The 24,801-nt window shown below is 35.3% G+C and overlaps 4 protein-coding genes, 1 long non-coding RNA gene and 2 other non-coding genes across 16 annotated transcripts in view; 3 read left to right on the top strand and 4 right to left on the bottom strand.

Moving 5' to 3' along the window:
- LOC102674846 (uncharacterized transmembrane protein DDB_G0289901-like) overlaps positions 1-24,801 on the top strand; it is a 44,850-nt gene that overhangs the window by 15,533 nt on the left and 4,516 nt on the right. The window contains exons 4-5 of one of the 3 annotated variants that reach the window (XM_031513349.1): positions 10,894-11,024; positions 21,719-21,723. In XM_031513349.1, coding sequence (XP_031369209.1) covers positions 10,894-11,024; positions 21,719-21,723 — 136 coding nt within the window. Of the gene's footprint in view, positions 1-10,893; positions 11,025-21,708; positions 21,724-24,801 lie in introns of all 3 variants that reach the window. The other 2 variants (XM_031513350.1, XM_031513351.1) reach the window with 2 other exon arrangements.
- LOC102677172 lies at positions 786-8,646 on the bottom strand. 5 transcript variants are annotated; one of them, XM_006621430.2, is made up of 7 exons: positions 2,712-3,050; positions 2,533-2,580; positions 2,288-2,319; positions 2,090-2,200; positions 1,788-1,998; positions 1,359-1,715; positions 786-1,263 (listed from the first exon to the last, which is right to left on the bottom strand). In XM_006621430.2, the coding sequence occupies exons 4-7, from the start codon at positions 2,125-2,127 to the stop codon at positions 820-822; spliced, it is 1,050 nt and encodes a 349-aa protein (XP_006621493.1). In that variant the 5' UTR covers positions 2,128-2,200; positions 2,288-2,319; positions 2,533-2,580; positions 2,712-3,050; the 3' UTR covers positions 786-819. The 5 variants fall into 5 exon arrangements, with proteins under 5 accessions (XP_006621493.1, XP_031369208.1, XP_006621491.1 ...); XM_031513348.1 differs by lacking the exons at positions 2,533-2,580; positions 2,712-3,050 and adding an exon at positions 8,489-8,646; XM_006621428.1 differs by having other exon boundaries at positions 2,533-3,219.
- LOC102675142 lies at positions 3,642-17,134 on the top strand. Of its 2 annotated transcripts, none has more exons than XM_006621411.2 (9): positions 3,642-3,918; positions 9,597-10,505; positions 12,696-12,930; positions 14,753-15,170; positions 15,246-15,373; positions 15,638-15,757; positions 16,061-16,078; positions 16,365-16,512; positions 16,571-17,134. In XM_006621411.2, the coding sequence occupies exons 2-9, from the start codon at positions 9,597-9,599 to the stop codon at positions 16,665-16,667; spliced, it is 2,073 nt and encodes a 690-aa protein (XP_006621474.1). In that variant the 5' UTR covers positions 3,642-3,918; the 3' UTR covers positions 16,668-17,134. The 2 variants fall into 2 exon arrangements, with proteins under 2 accessions (XP_006621474.1, XP_006621475.1); XM_006621412.2 differs by lacking the exon at positions 3,642-3,918 and adding an exon at positions 9,023-9,145.
- Trnaa-ugc lies at positions 6,592-6,663 on the bottom strand. Its single transcript has one exon. It is a non-coding gene; the product is annotated as a tRNA-Ala (tRNA).
- LOC116186365 lies at positions 10,905-11,066 on the top strand. Its single transcript, XR_004151346.1, has one exon. It is a non-coding gene; the product is annotated as a U1 spliceosomal RNA (small nuclear RNA).
- LOC102675703 (serrate RNA effector molecule homolog) lies at positions 17,094-23,635 on the bottom strand. 3 transcript variants are annotated; one of them, XM_006621416.2, is made up of 16 exons: positions 23,476-23,635; positions 22,930-23,065; positions 22,546-22,824; positions 22,108-22,302; positions 20,914-20,980; positions 20,569-20,816; positions 20,322-20,494; positions 20,123-20,254; positions 19,809-20,053; positions 19,586-19,726; positions 19,261-19,509; positions 19,010-19,180; positions 18,684-18,946; positions 18,297-18,572; positions 18,032-18,154; positions 17,094-17,289 (listed from the first exon to the last, which is right to left on the bottom strand). In XM_006621416.2, exons 2-16 carry the CDS (start codon positions 23,049-23,051, stop codon positions 17,211-17,213), a joined length of 2,763 nt encoding a protein of 920 aa, XP_006621479.2. In that variant the 5' UTR covers positions 23,052-23,065; positions 23,476-23,635; the 3' UTR covers positions 17,094-17,210. The 3 variants fall into 3 exon arrangements, with proteins under 3 accessions (XP_006621479.2, XP_031369198.1, XP_031369197.1); XM_031513338.1 differs by having other exon boundaries at positions 19,282-19,509; XM_031513337.1 differs by having other exon boundaries at positions 22,546-22,812.
- LOC116186354 lies at positions 24,349-24,795 on the bottom strand. The gene is made up of 2 exons (XR_004151334.1): positions 24,532-24,795; positions 24,349-24,452 (listed from the first exon to the last, which is right to left on the bottom strand). It is a non-coding gene; the product is annotated as an uncharacterized LOC116186354 (long non-coding RNA).

The following is a 24,801-nucleotide window of genomic DNA, read 5'->3' as shown; positions in this document are numbered from 1 at the left end:
TTTTTTTTTTTTTTTTTTTTCCATTTCGATTAAAATTATCAATATTCAGCAATCGTTGTGCTTTCCCTTTACAAGTCTTCTCTACCGTTCAATAAAATTGATATTATACATCGATTCATGAAAATTCGACTCTTTCCGTTTCATTCACACTTCAACTCATACTATTTTAACTTGTATATTGTCCTTAAATCCTTTCTGGCTGGCTACTTTTGGATGGACACTGTATATTATTGTATACGATTAAAACTTATCAATGCAACAATTAAATAATATGTTTTATCAACTTATAACTCACTTTTCATTGATACAATCGTTTAGGCAAAAATTAAATTCGATGTATAAAATATATAATTCGACGAAAATTTCAACAAGCAAGGCTTAAACATGTTTACATAAAATCTATCGTCATAACATTTCGTGTGTATTATTATTTTTCGTGTTTCTTTGAATGACTGTAAGTTAATTGTACGCACTATTTCACAGAGATTAAAGTTTACATTATTATTTATTAATCTATATCGAATATCGATCGGTTTGAAAGATTCGCTAGAAAAAAGAAAAGATACGACGGCATCGACTGTCAGTGAAACGAAAAATTAAATCACAGCAGTAAACGTTTCTCTTTTCTAGCAGGCAATATTTGATTTTTGGACGAAATTAATTGCTGTAAATTTTAAACGTGATAACATTTCGTACAAAGTTATAATAATAAGGAGTTTACCAGCCATATTAAAAATATAGCACTTATTTAAAGTTAAATTATTTGGAATAGGTTCTTTCCTTCGTATATAAGCACAAAACACATTGTTAAACGTATCGTCATGTTTGTTGTCTATCTTCTTCTTGTTCAGATAATAATGGAATGTTGTTCATCTGATCTACATTATTGCTTTCCGTTTCATCTTGTTCCGAAAGCAAAGGAACTACTTGCCGATTATTATTATCTGTTTCTGAAGGTCGTCTAGTTTGTCCAGGCAAAAAAGACATTGGTATCGTACCCGAAGGTGTCGTCGGTGCTGATCGCGATAGCCATCGTCTAGTCTTGTTCTTCGAACTTGGAAGTCCTAATGGCATGTACATTTTTCCTCGCGTCCGTCTAGTTTTATAAGATCCAATATCACCTGGACTTAAAGGCCGTTGCGTAGAGCCATTTGCATTCGATGTACATAAAACTTGAGGTCGATTTTGATAACAAGACAATACAGTACTATGTCCACCCGGTAGTTGGGGTAATTGTTGAATTTTATCTAACAATTCACGTAACTATAAAATAATATTACGCGTTAAAAAAAAATATATATATATATATATATTGGAATATATTTTATTTTGAAACATTATTTTTTTTAAACGAATACCTCTATTGTTGGACTAGTAGCCCGTGGTGGTGAACACGGAGATTGAGCAGCTAAACTCGATATGTCAGAGGTAGTCCTATGATTAGCCAATGATACAACGGATCCAACATCCATATTTTCCATCCTTGCACATTCTACTGCAGACAACTCGTCAACGCTATTGTTACACGAATACGGTGGTGGAATTATGGTATTTGCCTCGTTCACCATATTACACATAAAACTTGAACCTAATGAATCTAATGTGCTTGCATGTGAGAGTGATCTAAAATAACGCATTACAAATCCTGAAGTTCCTTTACCAGATCCTTCATCGTATCCAATGACTAATGGATATAGATTTGGTTTGGCTGTAACCTAAAAAATATAAAAATATAAAATATATGATATCAAAAAATATAAATATTGTATCAATGTTATGTTATATACCTCATTATACGGAGGTGGTAATGCTTGAACAAAGGAACCAGAACGACTATAACGAGGTGGTGAGTACCAGGATACTGAAGATCCTCTATCGGAGGAAGTAAAATCTTCTACTATTTCTGGAGACCATGAACGATGACGAAATGAATGATGACGTTTCCATAACCAACAGCCACATGCTGCTGCTATAGCCAATCCGACAAGCACTGCTGCCCTAAATAAATAATTAAACATTGTTACATATAATTATAAAACAATTAATTAAACAAAAGTATAAAATATAATTATAAAATTAATTTACTAACCATAAATACCAATAAGTCCAAATCAAGAAATTAAACATGTCTGATGCAGAGTGCAGTTGAAATACTGTGTAACAACAGCCAAAGGAACAGCACTCTTTTGGAGGAGAGCAGCTAAAAAATAAATCTAGTTTTTTTTATCTGCTTTTAATACGATAAATATAAAAGTTTAAACTCAAAAGAAAAAGAATAAAAACTTACACGTGTCCCCCATTGCATAGCCTAGAAGACACCTGGACATTGATAAAGAAAAAAAATGAATTGTTATTATTAAATGAAAAAAAATATTACATTCAATTTAATTTTATGAAAAATCTATTGCATGCAAATTTTTTTAAATATCTTGTGTAATATTTCCTACTAGATAAATCATTTGAAAAAATAACTAAATATTTAGATAATTTATAATCAATTTATGTCAAATAATATAGTGCCACGATACTTGCTATACCAAAATTCCATCGATACTCTCGTACCCTTCAGGGATCATCCGTCTATAAAAGATTGTTTCCGTCGCAAGAAAGCGTACGGTGTAATAACAATTAGTCGAACACTGTATCGGTTCGATGGAAAAAACATGGCATTTCGAGTTGTCATAGAAAAAATGGATATGGAAAAGACTTACGCATGAATGAGAAACACAACGAACAAGAGTTCATTGTCTAGACACGGACGAACCGTGCGTAAAACCGACGTATTGATCGACTTCGGGTCGAGCAGAATAGAACAAGGAGACACTGGTACACGAGATATGCGCTAACATTCTACGGGGCTATAGCATGCTGCAGTGGTATACGAGAGCTGCATCATTAGAACGTTTCTTCGTCGTCGCTCTTACTTGATCGACGAATAGTGTCAGGAGTACAGACATCACGAGCACATCGAACGCACGAGCTACAGCTTGCACCATAATCATAATTCTACCACGAAATGCATGCCACCGCGCCACCTTATATAGTTCGATTTTCTTTATTACATATCTACCAATAGCTTTCTTCTTTCATGTTCTAATTTAAATTTTTGTGTCTTGCGCTTTGCGATTCTTGCATCGTTTATTATTTCGATATATGTATATTTCTTGTTTAGAGAAATCCATTATTTTCTATTACGAAATGTGCAAACTATGAAAATTCATTTCTAATGGTACAATACGATGTTGACAAATACGTACCACCAATCGGTAACCCATAATTTCGAAGTTTATATAAATTTTTTGACAATTAAAAAATATTTTCATAATTTTAAATTTATATTAAATATTCGGAAAATGGAAAGAGTTATTTAATTTTAAATTTCCACAATAAAATTTTACATAGAAAATAGATTGTCAAAATTTATGACAATAAAGAAAAAAATTATAATAGTTTTTCATTGAAAAAAAAATTCAATAATTTGGCGGTACATTTTTAAAATATCAATATAAGAATTATACAACAGTCGGTAAAACTGTCACGTGTAAAAGATTGTATAAATACGATTGGCTGACTAAATATATAGATGTTTCATGATTGGTTGCTATGAATTGTGTACTTGACAACTGTGCCAGATCAGACCGGCACAGTATATCTTGCCGCGCGTCATTCACAGTGCGCGCGGCATTCGGTGCGTAAACATCGATGCGTGATAAGTGCGCATCGAGTACGGATACACGTTGCCGGAGTAAAGAACGGCGCGCGGGATCAACATGTGACGTTTGATAGAAATAAACAATAACGATGATCAAAAAATTAATGATCTATCGGCCAAGTAAAAAAATTTGAACCTTTTTGAAAACAGTTGTTTCGTCTTTATTTATTTTACGGAAAACATGAGATTGTTATAACATACCAAAGGTGAGTAATATATATATTTATATATTTTTACATTAATAAATTCAGTTTTATATCATTCATTTTTTAATAATTTTTTTATTTTTTTTTACTTTATTTTTTAATAGTTTTTTAATAGTTTTTTATTTTTCAAAAATTTAACTTGTCAATTAGTATTTTGCTCGAAATGTTAATCTCGTTCTACTTCCGGGAAATAATATGACTATAGAAATTTCTGATATTTGAAAAGAATCGTTTAAAGAAAAATTATTTACATTTAAATATTGTTTCTTTTTTTTTTCATTCTTTATAAATGAGTTCATTATCCTTTAAAAAATAGGAGAGTTATTTAATATTGCTAAATCATTTAGTAATTTTATATTTTATCCGGTATTTCGTTCTGACGAACGATTATTTTTTCCCGTTGTGTATGCGACAGTTTGCAAAGTAGCGCGTCTTATGCATATTGTATGCGCATTCGCGTATAGTATTGTATAACAAAAGAAAAATTTATTTTGTCTAGTACTTCGAGCAGACATATACAATCGAGTTTCCCGCGTTTCATTCTTTCCTCTCGTTTCTTGCATTCGCGATTCGATTTTATCGTAACAAATACAAACATCAATTAATAAAAAGAACGTTATCGTATTTATTCAATACAAGAACGAATTGTAGATCGCCTAATCTTTCGTTAGTTTCACTGTTTGACCGATAAAAAAACTGGATCCAAATCGCGATTTGTATCACGCTTCGCTATGCACAAGGATATCGATCGTCACACTACGATAACAAATTACAGTTACCTTTTGTCACAGTCAAGGATCGGACTTGACGGCGATCGTCAACAAGTTCGCGGTCTTCTTTTCGAACAAAGAAGTTCCTTCATTGTTGAAAACGACGTATATATATATATATACACTTGAGTGGTTCGAGTGCATGGAGCCGAGCACCGTACACTCTGCTACCCTGAACGCCTCGTTAACATTCCTCGTTAATCTCTCTTTGGAAATTCACGCGAGTCAACTCGAATTAAGAGGTCACAGAGATATGTATTTAGAACATCGAAAGATTTAGCAAACAGTTTCTCGGAAAGGAAATGAACGAAAGAACGAAAAAAGTGTCGCGAAAGCATCATCACGGCGGGAGCCGGTAGTATCACGACCACCAACTTTTCCTGGATTTGGCTCACTCACGCCATTCTATTTATATCCGTCGGTTGTAACCGTTTGCGATTATAACTCGGTTGAAAGTTCATCTAGCCGTGTTATCGAATCTCGATTCGGATAACGGCGGTCGAGATCTGTTTAGAGGAGGAAAAATTGGGGGAACAGGGTGCAGGCATAGTCGGTGCACGAGTCAGCGTTGCGTGGGCGCCATGTATGCGTATGTGCCAGGTGTAAATAAAAGCGAACGCGTGACCCTCGGTTAGCGAAGCGCGGCCAACCGGAACATTTTCTTTCGTCCCATTGTCGGTTAGTCGTCTCTCTTTCTCTTCCCTTCGTTTTCTCTTTCCTCACCGCTCTACACGCTCGACATTCTCAAACCTATTGGCCATTAGCATTAAGAATCCTTTTCTTAACGATGAGTGGAAAACTCGAGGGAATTTTGTTCTCTCACGAATTCTTCTACAGATCTATATATATATAGATGTCGCTCGTCGACGAAATATTCCGTTCGAACTTCTCGATTACAATTAGTGGTGGAGAAAAATGAAAATGGACGGCACGGAAGAAGCGATACTACTGACTCTGTGCGGTCAATTCGACTACAGTTCGTACACGCGGGGTATTTATATCTTTGGCTACGATCGAAAGAGCTTGAGGTTGCTACTCGACGTAACGTTCCGAATCTTCTTCGAAATTTGCTTTATATATTCTTAATCTTTCCTTCTTATTCGTTATTATTATTTTTCATATAAAATCATGAAAAGTAAGCTAACTTTTCGATGATAGCGAGATCTTATATTAAGATACACTTGTTTAATCGCCACTAAGCATCTCGTTGCGTCAAAATTCCAATCCGCTTGTTACGTTATCGAATCATGTTGATTAATAGTCAAGTTTAATACAGAACGATCGAGTTGATGATTTCACGCGTTAATCAGTCAATTATCCTTGGTACGAGCGAATTTCGTACGAGACGAATTAAGTCTGACGCAAAGTGATTCCGTAAAGATTTGTTGGAGAAATGGTCAGCAATGAATTTCATGATTTATTTGTGTTGCTCGTGGCAAAGGGGGCCAACGAAGAAGAAAGGAGACAAGGGGCATAGTTGTGTATGGGTACAGAGATCCAGAGCTAGCTATTATAGCCGACTGTATGAATTACGACTGTGTGCATGCCAGTGACGTGTAGTCATCGGCCGATGCTCACTGCCAATAACCCTTAGCATTCGACCCTATACTTAGCGGATAATCGACGCGATATATCGCTCTTATTAGGAGCATAATAAACCAAGCCTCCAATTATTACATTCGAATGCCCATTGTTTTTTTTTATCTCGAATAAATCGTTTTTGTCGAACACAGATTCTTAATTTTGTTAAATAAAAATAACCGTTAGAATCTATTTCGGATAAATCGACAATCTTTGAACTCTATATTTTCAATTCGTTACAGAGATACGATCGAATCAAGGGGAAAAGGCAATATGTATATATAGTCGAATAAAAACAATCGATGAGATGAGAAAAAAAGTTTGGAGATGCCGGGGATCGAACCCGGGGCCTTTCACATGCAAAGCGAACGCTCTACCACTGAGCTACATCCCCTTCGGACGAAAGCGTCATTAAGATAGAAGAAGCTTGGCCTTCTATCGAATTCACTTTCTTTCTCAACTAAATTTATGTTGCAATTAGAAAAACAACAAATAAATTTTCCAATTTCCTTGAAAAAAAGAGATAAAGTACAGTAGGATGAAAAAAAATGAAATCCGTGCGTAAGAATTTCTGTTCATTAACGTTACATAGGTAACGTTCCAGTTTTCCTCAGGCAGGATATCGCAACTGTAACGAATGCGTTGTTATCGAACGCTTTAACATCGACTCGCTCGTTTTTCTACGATCGTTAACTGTCGCGCATTTTCACCAACGTTTTCGCATTTCCCACGCAAACTATAGACTAGATTTTTCTTCATTCCACTTTTTCTCTTCGTTTCCCGTTGTTATGTGCTACTTCCACCAGATACATGATTGAGAAAAAGGGACGTTGTTCTAGCTGGTCGTTCGATATCGATGTTCACGAATTAAAGCAAAGCAAATATGAAGGTAGGCAGGATAATAAGCGAGCTACGAAACGCAGAATTAATGGTCCCGATCTGGAGCCGGGTAAACGGGAAGAATGTCGTAATCGCGATCCCTTCTCGAAAAATCGTGGCCTGCTTCTCGACCACGCTCTCGTATAATGCGCCATTGTTGTTTCCTCGATATCACTATGCACGAGAATGGAACAACGAGGAGGAATCATCGTTCTCGCAAAATCTACCGAGTATGTAATAATTTCAATACGAACCTTTCTTTTTCCATTATTTCGTATACAATCATGATTAAATATTATTCATAATCTCTTTCGTTTATTTCACTTTCAATCGATTACTAAATACACGATATCAATTTCTTCGTAGAGAAAACTCACGTTAGATTATAGATTCGATGAGGCAACTGACATCGAACAAGAATTTAAATCGAATATTCCGGAATTAATAATCGATCACCACTAACTACGCTAAACCAGTCACAATTAGCCGGTGGCGTTTAATCGCGAAACAGTTCGGCGGCTGTTAACGATCCAAGGCAACGATGCATGCCAGTAATTCGTTCCAAATATCATTTCACTCGTATTCGAACGAGTTTCGAAGCGAATTGTGAACACTGTCCGAACGCGTGCTTCGACATATGGCGTGACACGTGCTACCGAACCGATTACCACTCTTCCAAACTGTATTCCGATATTCCGTTCGCGATATTTCTCAAGGAATTTCTTCGATCTAAATTCGAAAATATAGCGGATGGAACAGAGTTTTGAGAGCTCTTGAAGCGGCGAGTCGTGTCGCAACGTGACTAATTGTTGAAACGGTCGCCCTCTACACGTGCGGCCTCGTGCGCTTTTATTCGAAATCATCCAATCGAAATCGTTCAATCAGCGGACCAATTACCGTACCGAATGATCGAAGGAATATAAGCACGTTCTCGATATTTTTAACTTTTGGAAAAATTATTCGATGGAATCGGTATGGTTGATCGTGAACGGAAGGAAGTGAAGCGTAGGCCAAAGAGGTTAGGCGCCAGCTGCGCCGAGCCCTTTGCGGAACGGTGCGTTCGTTAATTGGTTAACCTCTAATTGAGCGCTCGATGGACGGAACAACGGTGCAACGTAAGAAGAGAGGGCAGCCTTAGAAGCGTGGACGAGAACTAATTAGCCATCGGCTCGACTGACCGATTCACGCCTTTGCTCCTTTTCCTCTCACTCCTCTTTCTCTTCATTGGGACCCCTTCGTTTACTTACCTTACTAACGCGAGTCGTATCGTTTGAACGAAGATCGATAGCGATCGAAAAGTGTTCGTAAGAAAAACGTTCAAACGTATTTTTCCTGCTTACTTTTTAAATCCGGTTCCGCGTGATTTCACACATCGTTGCCAGATCGAGTCATCCTTTTCACGTTCAGCGCACGTTCGACATTTTTTCCCTCTTTCCATTCGACGAGTGGTTTCAACGAGCAAGAAGCAACGCGTTCGTTGTGTACGCAATCCTTTTAGAAATCGCGTGGAATGCGTCACCGTGCGCGTGGTTGACTCAGAACCGATAGAGAGCGCGGAATTAATTTCTGGGTCTTCGATTCCGTTTCTAATAAGGAAGCCGGAGATTAACCGCGTCGATTTTATTTTCTCGAAAGATTTGGTTAAACGATTTCGATTTCGCTTCGAAAATTGGAAAAGGCGTCGGATCGCGAACTAGATATAAGAATCCACCGAAAAATCTACGAGGTCGATGACGTCAGAGGCTTTTGACGGGATCAATCGGGGAGTCAAGTCGCGATAATTGCGACAATCGTCGGGATGCTCCCCAACGAGACGTTTAATTCCGCTCTCCCTCGCTTCGTCGCAACTCTCTTTTCTCCGCGCCACTCTTTTTCGCCGTTCAATTTACGGGTCCCTCGCGCTATTTACTTAGCTCCACAAAGATTGCCGATCCGTTAATTGTAATACCCCCTCCCGAACGTATCGCTCCTTCGTTCCAACTCTCCACCGTGCAATTGTGGGTATTAATTTTTTTTTTTTTTCTGAAATTAATGAATCGATCGATCGATGAATCGATGATCGAGAAAACGAATTTCGAATTATTTCGAAGAGAAAAACGTTTGAATTCGAAAATGATCGCTCGATAATTATTAAGTCTTTGATCGATGAAATACCGAGAGATATAATAGTAGATAGTATATAGTTGGTTGCGATATCCATTAATTTAACGGTTACAAAGAAGGTCGAATCGGTTGTCGTGAGAATCTCAAATGTTTCCTCTACCCACATTCGATGGATAATGAATCGTTGTTGCTTCGTTTCCTCGAGAGAAAAAAATTCTAATTGACTAATTGACGATCATCGAGAATATTAACGATAATTAATATAAAGCGATCGATCGAATGTCAAAAAATCATAAATCATTCGTTTCGTTCTAACTGTGTGCTCTTCTCTTTTCTCGAACGTAGATGGAGAATCAAGGTTTCGAGGAAGAACAGCAATCACGAGAGATTTCGGATACCCACGTGTACGAGGATATTTTGCCTGGCGCGGAGGATATCTCGACGCATGCGCCATCTCGACTTTCGAACGAAAATCGTGCTCAACGATATTTCGTGTCGGGGGATCGCGGCACGTCGACGAGATCGTTGGACAGGCGAGAAGAGATCGCCGGTGTCTTCGAGCGCAACTCGACGCTTCCGTTTCGGCGGAGTGCAGGCCTTGATCCATCTACCGGCACCAGCTCTTCTGTCCGCGTGACGAATCGGAAGAGGAACAACGGGTGTCGAGAGGATACGGATGTCGCGTGGAATACCTTCGTCGACGATGCTCTCTCGTCTCGAGCACGGTCGACCGCTCTCCAAACAGACTCTAGACGTCCGAACAGAAGGCGCAGGAAGAAAGACTGCAAGCATTGTAGAAGCAAAGTTGCCGCGTTCATCGATGGCGAACAGCGCCAAGTCGGCGAAAGAGAAAACGAAACCGTTGTGAGAAAGAACAGGGACAACGAGCAACAGCAACGTTTGCAAGTATCCAATGATCCGCAAACTATCCTCGATCCGTGCAATTTCACTATGCTGCCTGCTTGTTCGCCGAACGGCAACGCGAACGAGTTAACGGGTAACTCGTTCGATTCCTCTGTGTTCACGATATCAGAGAAAATCGGAAAAGGATCACCGATAAATTTGATCGAAAGAAAGGATGGTTGCACGAATCTTGCCAACCCCGCGGTGATTAACGAAGACAACAACGCTTTGATCAGGTCAGAGAAAAGTCGGTTAAGTTTGAGAGTGAACTCCATATATTCTCAAGAACGTTGGTACACTAAGGGGGCATCGATATTCTGCACGGATGTTAAACAACATGGTACATTTCAGGTAGGTGTTTCAAAATTTCTTTTCGAAATTGTTTGTTATTATTCGATAAAAAATGATTTTTTCGTTCTGGAAGAATAAACTGTATAAGTATATTCGCGTGTACTTACGTAAAAAAAGACGATCGAGATAAAATTACAAATGTTTTTCAGCCATCGATCGTTTAGATTACATTTTTCAAACTTGCCTCGATTTGTGCGAGATATCGATTTTTCGTTGTACTAGTAGATAGGTTGTAGATTGGGATCCACTGTCGAAGATACGAGAGCAGGTTGGGAACCATCATTTCGATAAGTGGTGTAGTACCCGATTATCCGCTAGATGGCGACGAGAAGTACGAGTTTCTCGCTGGTGATATCGGTCAATGGATAGGATAAGTCGTGACTCGAAGGGGAGCAAAGCATACTTACCTGGCGCAGAGGTTACCGTGATCAAGAAGGCGGTTCCTCCAGGGCGAGGCTTTTCCATTGCACTACGGTTAGGCTGACCCTTGCGAATACCCCTAATGTGGGTATCTCGGGCGTATAATTTTTGATAGTCGGGACTGCGTTCGCGCTGTCCCGGACATAAGAATATTAAAAGCATAATTATCATTTAGGTCATGATTTCGTTTTAATCTTTCTAACATTTCACGACTCTCGTATTTTCCCAATCAATTTTCTCGTAATATTTTCTTGCTATTCTTTTATGTGAAAGAATAAATAATAATTTTGAAATATAATTTGAAATATAAATTAAATTACGAGTATTTTAAAAAAAGAGATATATATTATAAATACAAGATCGTTATTTAAAAAATAAAATAAGAATAAAGTAGACTTTCGAAAAGATAAAATCCGTATGTTATAACAATAAATTTCCATTTACAAAATGTAAATGATGTTCGCGATGAAAATAATTAATTCCTCTTTTGATCTATCGGTTTAAGATATAATCTCTCCACTTATCATTCCTTTCGCATTGAAATTGTGAGTCATCAAGGTAACTCATCAAGGTATACCTATAATAATTCGTAACAGCATAACAATTTTTACGATTCATCGTGGTTGAACAGGCTTCGTGTGAAGCCGACCAAATCTTTTTTCCACTTCATTTGTATTCTAAACAGTCGTGTATCACTCGAAAGAATATTCTCAGTTGTTTACAGTATCGATTTCGCGACTCGAACATCGTATCGTATTTCTTTTCTCCTTATTTCAGTTACAGCTATAAATTTTATTGATAATTATTAGAATGACGCATAGAATTGAGAAAAAGGTATTAAAACGATTAAGTTAGAGATATAGATATGATTGCCAGACATATAAATATCCGAGAAATTTGACCTGTCGATGATTATTTTCTCGACGAGAGGAGAGAGTCGATTTTGAGCGCACTTGCCGTGTCTGGCACTTGTCCGCCCTAAACGAACAAAACGGAACGGAAGTAGAAAACGTCTATCTATAGCCAGACGCGATGATCGTCGGCAGGCGACGCGCCACGCCGTCGTACACACACGCGTCTCTTCCGTAACGCGTACGAGCTTCACCAAAGAAAATTTTAAAAATCTTATTAAAAGAACTCGCTTCAAATCTGTTTCATTATTTAACGATCGAGCATCGATCGATGCAGATTTCGTCGGTGCTTTGAAACAAAGCGTCGAATAAGGTGTCGCATACGGAATATTACGGAGAGAACGGTCAGTTGAACGCGGACCATTACCTCGGAAGCCACGATCCATCCGCACACGTTCCTAACAGTTTTTCAGTCGTCGTAATTTATTTTCTGTTTCCGTTCTATAAAAAAAAAAGTACATAATTTTTAACACCATTCTCTGACGTTACTATATTTAACGTTTCGAACGTTATATAAAACGAGATAAAAAACGATACTCGGAGAAAGTTGTTATTTAAAATTTTAATCCGTGTTTCCTCGCCTATTTCGCAAGAGAAAAATTGGCAATGTTTTATATCTAGCTTTTTTACCGCGCCTCTGTTTACTTTTCGGACACGTCATCGATAATAAATAAGCAATTGTTGAGCATCGAATGACTATAACTATATCGCCGATTCGAGGAGAATGCAGTGTCAATGGCTGAGCTTCAGGTAAATCGCGAGCCTATTCGTTGCACGCGTGGCTAACAATGTCGTCTTCTGTCGTTTTACGAATTTACGAGCGATCGAAATAATACGATATTTTTCTTTTTTTTTTCAGAGGGCTTATTCCCTCCCGGCTCGAACGCACACCCCGTCCTCCCAAAATCGCATTAACTTACGACGCTGCGTCAGAAGAGAACCACCTCCGCATCCGGCCAGACTTCGAAAGCACAGACACGGTTGGACCCTGCATCTGGAGCATCCTCTCGAGGCTTCCAAATGCACCAGATCCCTCGTTCTGTTGATCGTGTTGCTTTTGGGCGTCGGTGCTGTCGCTCTGTATATTGCTCTTGGTAAGTGATACACTCACGATAAACTTGTGTTAAAGAAATGTAAAATCATATGTGCGTTTATATCCTTATTATATTTATATTTTTTAAATATTTACGTATGTTTAGTGAATGAAACTGTATTTTAATCCTTGCATTTCTGTTAAATGAATGCTCGTGTATTTTCTTTTATATATACATAATATACGTATCGTTGATTTAAAACTATGCATATACGGGATATATAATGTATAAAGATGTACATATCGCCGATAAAGTAGATAGCGATTAAAAAGTTTCGAGAATCAACGCCATCTCGCGTTTGGACGCTCGAAGCTCCAATTTGTTAATAGAAAAGCAGAATGTGCAAGGAGGTATTCGACAGACAAAGAGAGCAATATTGTGCGAGAAGGATGAAAAAAAGCGTGCCACTATTTTTGGTTATGCAGCTCCTAATATTTTTATATGATATAATTACCCAACTTCGAAAATCAATTAATTATTCATTTGTTACGAAAAATTTATGCACTTTTATACTCGCATCTTAAAAATGAAACCTTAGACAAGTTTCTCGTGTAAATTTTAATGCGAAATTCTTTCTAATTAATTATTTATTAATAATTATTACGGAGAATGTCGGGATCGTAATGATTCCATTCTCTAACATAGTAATAAACAATAAATTTATTCATTCAAATAACAACGAAATTATGAATAAAAATTATATGGGAATATAGAGGAAAATGTAACGTTTCAAATGCATACATTTTTATTTGGAAATAAATTTCGTAACAACGAGAAATTAGCGAAAAATGCATCGAGCGTCGATCGCGTCAGTCGCCATATTGACGTATTAATTATTAATAAATAATTAATTAGAAAAAATTTCGCGTTAAAACTTATACAAGAAACTTGTTTAAGGTTCCAGCTTCAAAATGCGAGTACAAAAGTGCAGATATTTTTAGCAACAAAGGAGCAATTAATTAATTTTCAATATTACGTAATTATATTAGAAAAATATTAGGAGTCGCATAACCAAAAATAGTGGCACGTTTTTTCTATCCTTCTCGCACGATGTTGCTCTCTTTGTCTGTCGAATACCTCCTTGCATATTCTGCTTTTCTACTAACAAGTCGAAGCTTCGGTGATCCAAACGCGAGATGGCGCTGATTCTCAAAATTTTTCGGTTGCCATTTAATTTATAAACAAAAATGTATTCCCATCGATAGATGCAAGGATTGAAGAAAGAAACGTGACGCTCACTTTTATGAAATTAAAAAATATTTTGTTTGAGAAATGAATGTGAATGAATTTTTATGTAAATATTTCGAAGCAAGAAATTCGGAAAAGTGTGAGAAAAACTAGGAAAGAGAATTTGGAAAAAAAGGAGAAAAAAAAGTGTTGCGTTTAATAATATATCAAATAACGTATAATTTGATGTGTTCATCTACAACAAAATAATTGTATCACGTTGTGCATTCTTGAAATAATTTTCGCTGAAGATAATGACAGTGACATAAATTAAGATGATATGGTGAGATACCCTGTATTCATGTACATCCACAAACGTACATACATCACAAATATATATACATACATATCTAACAAGCATATTATATCAACCGTATAAATATATACAAGTTTGATAGAAATATACGTATATTAAAAATTGCATTAAGTGAATTTCATTTATAATATATTTAGATGCATATAAAAGATAGATATGTTTTCTAATTAACTGATAAACGACGTTAGATTTTTTCGATTATTGAAAGTGATATTTGTCTTTGCTTTCGTTCAATCATGTTACTCGTAATCGTTGTAACATGGAAACGATTTGTTACAGAACCGGAAAAGTTGCAGGTAATTCAACAGTACCTGAAATCTTCGACTAATACTTCGTCGTTGAGTAATAACACCGAACAACAGAACGAGACAACGACCACGACGTCATCAACGAAATCATCGCAATTCTCACCTGCCACCAGCCTAAGTATTTTTTTAAACAGTAACTCGTCATTTCCGGAGAGCCATACTCGACTAACATCGGAAGCGGAAACGGAAGTTACGAGCCCTATCGAATCGAATCTCAATTCCACCAGATACTGCGACGATTGCTTGCCAAAAGAGGTTTGCGTTGCTCTTGTCGACGAGGAAGTACCAATTTGCAGGATACCCAACGATCCCAAAGATCCAACCGGATGTGCCGGTTTCTGTCTTATCAACAAACAAAAATGTCATCGTCTTGATACCGATGCTTTTAGGTAAGCATACCTGTAAAACAATTGTAATTCGAATTCGTTTTGCCTTGCTAATTTAACGTTTTTCCGTTTTTAAAGATGCGTTGAAATGGAACATTATTGCCTGGACAACGAATGGGCTTGTCTAAATACGTTATGCATCCCTCTCGAGAAACATTGCGATGGACACATGAATTGCTATGATCATTCAGACGAATACAATTGCGGTATGTACAAGCATATAGCATTAGCCCAGTTTTTCGCGACTCGCGACTTTTTTTCCGTGATCGGATTTGCAGATACTTTGCCAGGCTTTGTGAGGCTTCACTCTTTATTGGTTTGTTACAATATAATAATAATAATTCGACGGTAAAAAGTCAGCAACGCATATTATACATTTGGTTTTAAAACATCAGAGGAATGCATGAATTTAGACTTTCGTGATCGTAGAAAGATAAACATATGAGAATGATAATTGTCTCCTGTTGCAGATTGCGATTTGCAAACACATTTTCAATGTGGTAACGAGACTTCCTGTCTTCCATTGGAAAGAAGATGTGACGGCAAGATAGATTGCTGGGACGCAGCCGACGAGATTAATTGTACTCTAGGTAAGATATGCGTAACTACTTGTTGTTGTATTCACGAGAAACGTATGCCGTTGGTTTGCGGATTATCGACTTGTCAAAATTAAAGTAATTACGTATATATTTTTTCTCACGCGATTCATTGGATAATCGTAGGACTCGATTTTCCCCGAGATTATACTAACTATATAGTTCGTCGACCGTCGAGTTATTCGTATATCGTCGGCAATACAGTTTCTTTATTTATCTTTTTTTTCACACACATTTCTCTCTCACTGGTTTTCTTTTTCTTTCTGGGTTAAATTTTTTTTCTGTTCTTCTTCGTAGGTCATAATCTCGGTGGGTGTGAGTACATACTCGTTTATTTGATATATGCATTCAATTTTCGCTTCATACGAAACACGCCTGCCTAATAATTGCCGCTAAACGCATTGCACGCTTTTTTCGACGAGCAAAAAAATGTTTTTACTATTCTTTTCAATATAACAAATTTTTATTTCATTTGAACTCTCGAACGATACGAATTTAAATATCGTAGCTTGCCATGCTTCTAAAAGAATGCAAACTGCTTATGTGTATATTAACTCATAGTCGCGTAACACGTTTGCAACAACGTTTCTTTTCATGCCAGCGTGTCCCTCGAAAGACGAGTTCACGTGCAGCAATGGACAGTGTATATCAAAAGCTCGCTTCTGCGATAGCCTACCAGATTGTCTCGATGGATCTGACGAACCTCATGGATGCCAAGGACGGTGCAATAAACACGAATTCACATGCCAGTAAGTTGATGATAATCGATTAATTAATAAGTGCCTGATGCCATTCGTTTTCGCACAGAAACAATAGATGCATTACGAAAGGAATGAAGTGCAACGGGATAGATGATTGCGGTGATGGAAGCGATGAGAGGCATTGCAAGGATCGATTCTCTTAATTTTACGCAATATCTGATTGAAGATATTTTTTTACATTGCGTTACAGTATTTTTGTTACGGATTAATGTAATTAAACGTTGTACATAACTGTATAAACGTGCAATGGTACGGAATAAACGTTTCACGAATGAAATACGTAACATCAGAGTGTAATTAGGAAACAATATATTTTATTATTGTATTATATGATAGATTACAAATACATTTTTACTGCAATCTATTTATCTTACCCATTATTTCGACGAAACATTATTTTCATGTATATTGCAAATATTATAATATTTATTTACTAAATAGGAGATCTTTATTCTTAATGTGCATTTTTCTACTAGTGCGTCAATTTGTACACACATTAGAATACGTAGATATATTTTTGTATACAAGTGACTGCAGACATTTGTATAAAGTCTTATAATATGTATGTATATGATTCTACGATTTGTTATATACAGATACATCTAATACACAGACCTTCGTATTGCTTTTACCAATTCGTTCCTTTTAATCCTTTGCTCTTTCAATCTTTTGTTTTTTAATGCTATTTAAAGAAATTCATCTGGTTCTCTTGGTGCATCAAGATCCCGATAATGAATGACTGGTCGAAAATCTGCTCCTCCGCCACTGTAATATTTAATAAAAATTAATAAATTTTACTTTTTTTTTTTAAAATACTTATTGTAAAAAATAACTATGTGTAAATATTAGTTCTAAAACAATTAAAAACAATCTATAATGTACGATCAATTGGACATAGAATACGAACGGAAATATGGAATATAAAATAAAAGCATATAAATATTAAAAATAATTTTATTTCCTATTTCTCTATAAGATCACTTCTATTTTCCAATTCTGTCTTTTTTTTCATTAAAGAACATTATATGAGAAATTGTTTTTACTAAAATATAGAATATGATATCATATATGAGTTATCAAAATTATTCCATATCAAAAAAGAGAAAAATGTGCTGATTTTGTAACACATTGCGTTCATTAGACAGTTGATAATATTACGTGTTACATAATCAAAATCTGCTAGCAACAGAATACTATATTGAATAGAATTTGTTTTATTATTATTATTTACGTATAAAAAATTCAAATAAATATTCGATCAATACTTGACAAAACTTAGAATATGTCCATCTAGATACAACTAACAATAGGCCTAGATTCTGGTGCAGCCCTGTAAAACATCATATCACCACGATTTTCAATACATCGAAAAAGAATTTAAAAAAACCTGATCGACTTTTGGAAAAAAAATATTTACTCGTTCATAATTCTATTGTTTTTCATGGTATTGTAAATTAATTTGAAGAAGTCAATAGATAACATGATAAAACAATATAAAATATCTTACCGTCCTCTGTTAAAACCACCGCGATTGGAACGTGGCATTCCAAACCCTCCACCGAATCCTGCACCATAACTTGATCCATATCCTCCTCTGCTACCACCGTAACCACTACCATAGCTTCCAAATCTTTAGAAACAGAATCATTTTATTTATTATTGACTATTATAATAATTAGATATTATTGTGAAATATAAAGATGTAAATAACAAATTTATTTTTGTTTTATCAGTTTCAATGAAACAATAATTTAAAAGTATTTGATATTTACGTGCTACATCCATAAGGAGTAAATCCTTCGCGTAAATTCTCTCTTGGAGGTGCTTTATTTCCTGGATGTTCGGGAAGCTGTGGTCTTTTTGGATCTCTTAAATAATTGTTGAAATATTCCGCTTCCGCTTTCACCTCTGCTACTTTTTCTGCATGTTTATTGAAGATATGTTTTCGAATGAAATCTGGTCCTTTAAATTTTTTCCCACTAAGCGGACACAACCATTTATCTTTTGATAGCTCTTGTGTATTGGCTTGAACGAATTTTTCTACCTCACTGATTTAAAAAGATTAAGGAAACAATAGAAACAAGAAAGGGAAAAAAGTTCTAACAATAGAAGAAAAGAAGAAAAATGTATCAATATAAGAAAAAAAAAATAAAGGATACGCTTCGGCATTCTTAGCACCCAGTTTATCAAATTCCTCTTGAGATAAAGTCGCAATTGGTTGCAAAAATGCTGTCATTTTGCTTTCAAAATTACGACAGTATTCTGATAACTCAGTACTAGTAACTTTGGCGGTAGGAGGAGATCCTCTGACGTGCATTATACCACATCTATTTGGCATTTCATCTTCATTTGGATATTCACAATGATTATAATAATCAACTGAATGAACTATTCGTAAATAAAGGATTAATCTGTCTAACACCTAGAAATAAATAACATTTGAATAATAATAAACGAATATATATTATTGATATACTTTTAGTACTTTGATAAGCGTTGGATCTCTTTCAATAGGACCATCTCCGTCACCTCCTAATTGACCCTCTTCTTGATCACCGGACATTCCTAATAATTCTTCTTCTTCAGCCGATGCTTCTTCAATTAGATAATCAGTTATATTCTTCAATACCGGATTTTTAGATGACAATCCAAATGCCTATAAAAACATATGTCACGATATTTTAACGAGAATGCTACAAATCTAAATTAAACATATAAATTATATCGCTGTCTTACAGCTTGCTCAACTTCATGTACATTTTGAATACTTTTATTTTCTTTATTATCATCGTCCTGTTTAAGCGTATTATCATCTTTTTTTTCATCGTTCCATAAACCAACTCTGCTATCCAAATTGTGTACGATTTTAGCACTTAATTTGATATCGTGTCTGACTATTTGTTTATGAGACGTTATACCATTTACTGTACGAATACGACGAGAAAGATCTCGGTTTACTATAGCACCAAGTTCACAATCGCGTAACTGTAAAAATTAATAAATTTTAATTTCTAATCTATATTTATTATTCATGTGTATCTTAATTATTTTTTTAACATACTCGAATATTGTTTAAACTCCAGCATATCTCTTTTATGTTTACTTGTCTTTCAAAAGATACCCATCCTCTTCTAAACCATCTTCTTTCTGGTTGAGGATCTGCTATGGCAACTCGTAAAAATCCAGGAAAACGTTTACACATCTGTTTAATAAAAATTATTTATTTAGTATAATTAATTGTACTATGATCTATGATATATATATATATATTTATAATAACTAACCGCTTCAACTTCTGCTTTTGTTATTGTAGGTGCTAAATTACGAAGAAAAATACTGCTAGTCTTGTGTAATGCTCTGGGTTCTTTTTCTTTATCTTCGCTAGCTAAATCGATCACTGTCTCTGGTTCCATAGCGGTCTTTTTAGCTTCAGGTTGTGGTTCACTATCTCCTTTAGTCTCTCGTTCATCTTCTTTACTATCTTGTGCATCTGTATTTTCATCATTAACGTCCATTTTTTCAGTTATATCTAGAAACAAATTAAATTAAAATAATTGGCAATTTTATGAAAATTATAATATATAATATTTAAACTTACGAATTTCTGTTTTCGGTGTATCTGGTTTATTACTATCACTGCCAGAAGAACTACTACTGCTACTACTGCTACTACTACTACTATTACTGTCAGTTCGTTTCCTTTTTTTAGTAGTACTTTCTTCCGTTTTATCTATAAAAAAAATTTGAAAATTATATACGAGTCATAACATATATTACTTAATAAACGAAAGATATACCTGTATTTTCTAAATCTCCTTCTTTTTTTGTTTCTTCTGTATTTTCTTCTACTTTTTCAGTCTCTTCTGTTAAAGTTTCATCTTTTTCTATGTTTTTATCTTCAGCGTCTGTATTTTGCCCATTTTTTAAATTTTTTTCTATCCGTGAAGCTTCATCTATTTTATTCATATCGCTATAAAATTCAAAATCATATCAAAATTATCATATTTTTTCTTCTTTTTCCTTTTTACAAACATTAATCCATACCTGTTATCAATTCTCTTATCATTCATAGTTTTGCTTTTAATGTCCTCTTTTTCTTTAATTGTATCTTTAGTTATAATTGTATTTATTTGTTTTACGTCTAAAACTTGTAAATCTTCATCCGTACCACCTTCTAATTTAATGACCACAGCATCTAATAAATGTAGTAAAGCATCAGCCTGATCGGCATCTACGGAAACTTTATCTATTTCTTCGGCTTCGAGCATTTCCAAAAATACTTCGACACGTTTCTATAAAGAAAAAGAAAAAAATATATAAGAATACCGATCAATATCAAGAAAAAATCAATCAAGTAACTTACATTTTATCCATAATTTATTTACTTACTTTTAAAGCTGCCACTTGTTCCTCCTTTCTCTTCACTGATTCCTCTGGATGATATTTTATTTTGAACCTGATAATAAAAGAATATGGTACTTGAATCGATTTTGAAATAAATTATCTTACAATTAAAGCAAACAGACGTACAATTTGTGGATTTATCATTTATCCAGAAAAAAAAAGTGCATTGGAATTAACATAGTAGTTAGTTCTACTAATTTCTCAATATAACTTTATACTGAGAATATATATATTTATATATATATATATATATCTATATAAGCACAAACGTGCTTTTAATCAATTATAAACGTATTTATATAATCGTGATAAATTTATCGCGATAGGTGTTGAATAATGTAAGTAGTAATTGTTACGCATCCCATCCATATCTAGAGCGAATCATTCCTTGTAACTAAGTATTATTGTATCCTTTTCCTCAAGACGATTATTTAAATATTATCAATCTTATTGTCAACATTGTCAGTTACAGAATGAAGCCTCACCTGTAAAGTCTGATATTTTTACTTGCATTCGGTTTTCTCGTCGACTCAGAGATCTATTGCAACAATAGCATATCTTTGTAATGTCAAATATAATTAAACGGGTTTAGAACGCGGCCTACCGCGAGCATATTTGGGCTTTGCGCGCCCAGCTCGCATTTTTGTTTAACTACCTAATAAACACCTCGATTCTTCTGCGATGCGCGAAACGCGAAATGCATAAAATATCGTACGTAAAAATAAACGAGCGAGGTGACCTGTGCCCAAGACATAAGGCGTTGCTGGCTGTACACTGTAGGGATAGACAGAGCTGGTCATATTGCTTGCAATTACCGATTAAATTGTGTCTGCAATTTAGCAAAAATTATAAAGCTACTACACCCTTAACGTCCTTCTGTTCAATATACGTATGCACTCTGAGCATACATACCCGAACAGATAGTTCGATGGATTCGTTAGGAATAAAAGATTATTTTCTACAGTGGATAAAATTTTCGCGCAAAAAATAATTACAATCGTCTTGCGAAGACAACAATTACAAGTTTGTTATTTTAACGGGAATAAGAGAGAAAACCACTGTAGAAATTAATTATTTTTATATCCACATTTAAGTACGACTGAGCTTCGTTTCCGTTATATCAGAATTAATTTTAAGAACATATATATCTATCTAGTGAATGAAAAAAATGAAATATACCATTCTTCATCCTTGTGTGCAACGAAGAATTCATTCAATTGTTGTCTTCTGAATTCCAATTTATATTCATTATATCGCTTAATAGCTTCCTCATCTGTAATTGAATCTTCTTGAGTTCCAAGAAATGCTTTGAAAGACATCATTGGTGGTTGAGTTTCAACATTGGAATTGCTGAAGTTACCGGCTACTTCTCGACTGCACAAAACATGAAACAATTAACAATCAGCCAAAAAAATTTGAAATTTTAGTGCTACCTCAATCGGGCTAATAATCTTGGAGTGAATCGACTCCTCTTTTGCATAGTTGCAATACAACCTCTTTTTTTCATGACAATGCTGTTTATAAATCAAGAACAAATTCACAAAAAAAAAAAAAAAAGAAAGGAAAAGAAAAGAAAAAAAGAAAATCTGTATTAGAAATAACATAAGAAACACAAACCTGTTATTGTTACCATGGTTTCCATAGTGATGATTGCCATGATGGGGTGGTGGATAATGATCTGGACCCCAAGAAGTTGCACCACCTCCTCCACCTCCATAATAATCATGTCCATATCTTGGTCGGTCATCCCAATCTGCTCTCATCCTTTTCATAGGAGGAGCCATCTCTTGCGACCTACCAGGACTATATCTATCGCGTCCTCCACCTCCACCTCCCCGATATTCTCTATAATCTGGACGTTGTCTAGGCCGACTGGACCATTCTCTGAAATAATCACTATTGTTAAAAGTACAAGAGGCTATCGAACACAAGAACTAAACTAGATCTTTCTTAATATATATGTAGCAACGTTTATTTTAATACTTATACATTAGAAATTACCTATCCACCCAATCATCTCTCCTTCTGTCATCTCGGCGTCCTTCTCTCGAATAAGATTCCGTTCTTTCTCCCCTAAATTTGTCTCTCCTCTTCCTGTCGTATTCATCGTCAGAATCACCCATAATGAAAGGATTTACTACTAAACAGACAAGATGCAGATAACATATACAAAATTTTAATCATTAATAAATTAATATTACCAGTATTTTGTCCAACAGTATTTTGTTCTACATCGAAAAGGGGTTAAGTGGGCAATTAGAACATACATTTCTCAACACGTGACCCGCAGAACATTTTTAATCGTTGTCTTTATTCATGCTCTACTTCGAAATGTACATATAAATTTCCATGTGAACATGTTTGCTGCAAAGCTATTGAATATTTATAATTTTTCGAACAAAATATTCGAATAACGCGCGAACATTGCTTTTAGAATGTACGAAGAATTTGCATTTTGTTTATTAAATACGGCGTAATAATATTTAGAAAGGAATATATTTAACGATATATGAACGAAAAAAATTGAAAAGAAATAATAAAACTTACTCGTTGAAAATATATCGCTGAATGAAATTAAAACTTCACCATAGAGGATTTTTGTCACCCGTTACCGTGCGTCACCAATCACCAAAGTATCATTTCCAGCGAGGTAAGGCGTCAGGTCGTTGTAATCGATAGTATACTATACTCGCAAATCGATTTTCCTATCGTTCGCGAGAACCGGGAAATTCGAATAAGCTTTAATGCAAATCTTATGTTAATTATTTTCTTCGTATAATAAAAGTGAAATAAAAAATATTTAATATATATATTATTATACAATTTGTTTAATACCATATTTTTCACAATTTAAATATTACAAATATATCCAACTCGATACAATTAATATTACAAAAATAATAAATAAATCACATAATCATTTAAACGAATTAAAGAATCAAAAATTTTTCCCTTATTCCGATAATATATAATCTAATATATAATCTCCCATCCAGGATATCGATAAAGAAACGCTGTTAAGTATCAATACGTTCTATAAATAATTCTGCAATCATGCCATGATAATTATATGATCGTTGATTTTCTTCTTCATTGTTCTTGGAAAATGCATAAAAAAATACATATTATAATGAAAAATTTAAGTTAACATAACAATATAGAAAAATTAGCGCGGTTTTAAATTAAAATAAGAAATTCGTCCGAGTATCGAAATCATCACGATTTATATGCGATAAGTTTCGCATTTTGCGTGACTAGATTTTTCTCTCTTGCTCGTAACTATGCCACAAGAAAATGCAACAGAATAGTTAAACAACCAGAAAGAAGACGAAAAATAAAATCGTTGAAGAGAATGTCAAGCGTATAATGCTGCCGAATAATGTCATCAATTCGAAAAAGACGAGTCTGGATCATTCTTTAATTTACATGATCCTTCCTTCGTTTTCAAAAGAAACGTGAGGTGAATCGTGTATCTCGTGGAAACTTCTGAAGCTGGATGACGTAGTCGAAGTAAAGCCGGCCGGCTAAAACCAGTCGTTTGGCGTTCTTATTGCTATCATCTCACGCAACACCATGCAACAGAAAGAGTCAAACAATTATTACTCATTGCCACCCACGTTCAGATGCTCATCCTCCTGGGTCGGGGATGATGCTCGGGGACGATAAATCCTTTCACTGCCGGGGATATCCTTATATATAGAAGTATTTGATCGAGACTCACCTCGCAATGACTCGAGGCATGAAACGGTCGGACAGCCAAGAATTCGATCGTGTAATCGAGCAATCTTACGATGAGAGGATTTATTCGAACATTCTACTTCCCGACATTCGTCCTTCTATTCGCCATATTCGCGGATTCAGGTAATCGACATT

This window comes from Apis dorsata, unplaced genomic scaffold (genome assembly GCF_000469605.1).
Source record: "Apis dorsata unplaced genomic scaffold, Apis dorsata 1.3 scaffold_631, whole genome shotgun sequence".
NCBI lineage: Eukaryota > Metazoa > Arthropoda > Insecta > Hymenoptera > Apidae > Apis > Apis dorsata.
This window is presented reverse-complemented; position numbering and strand designations above follow the sequence as displayed.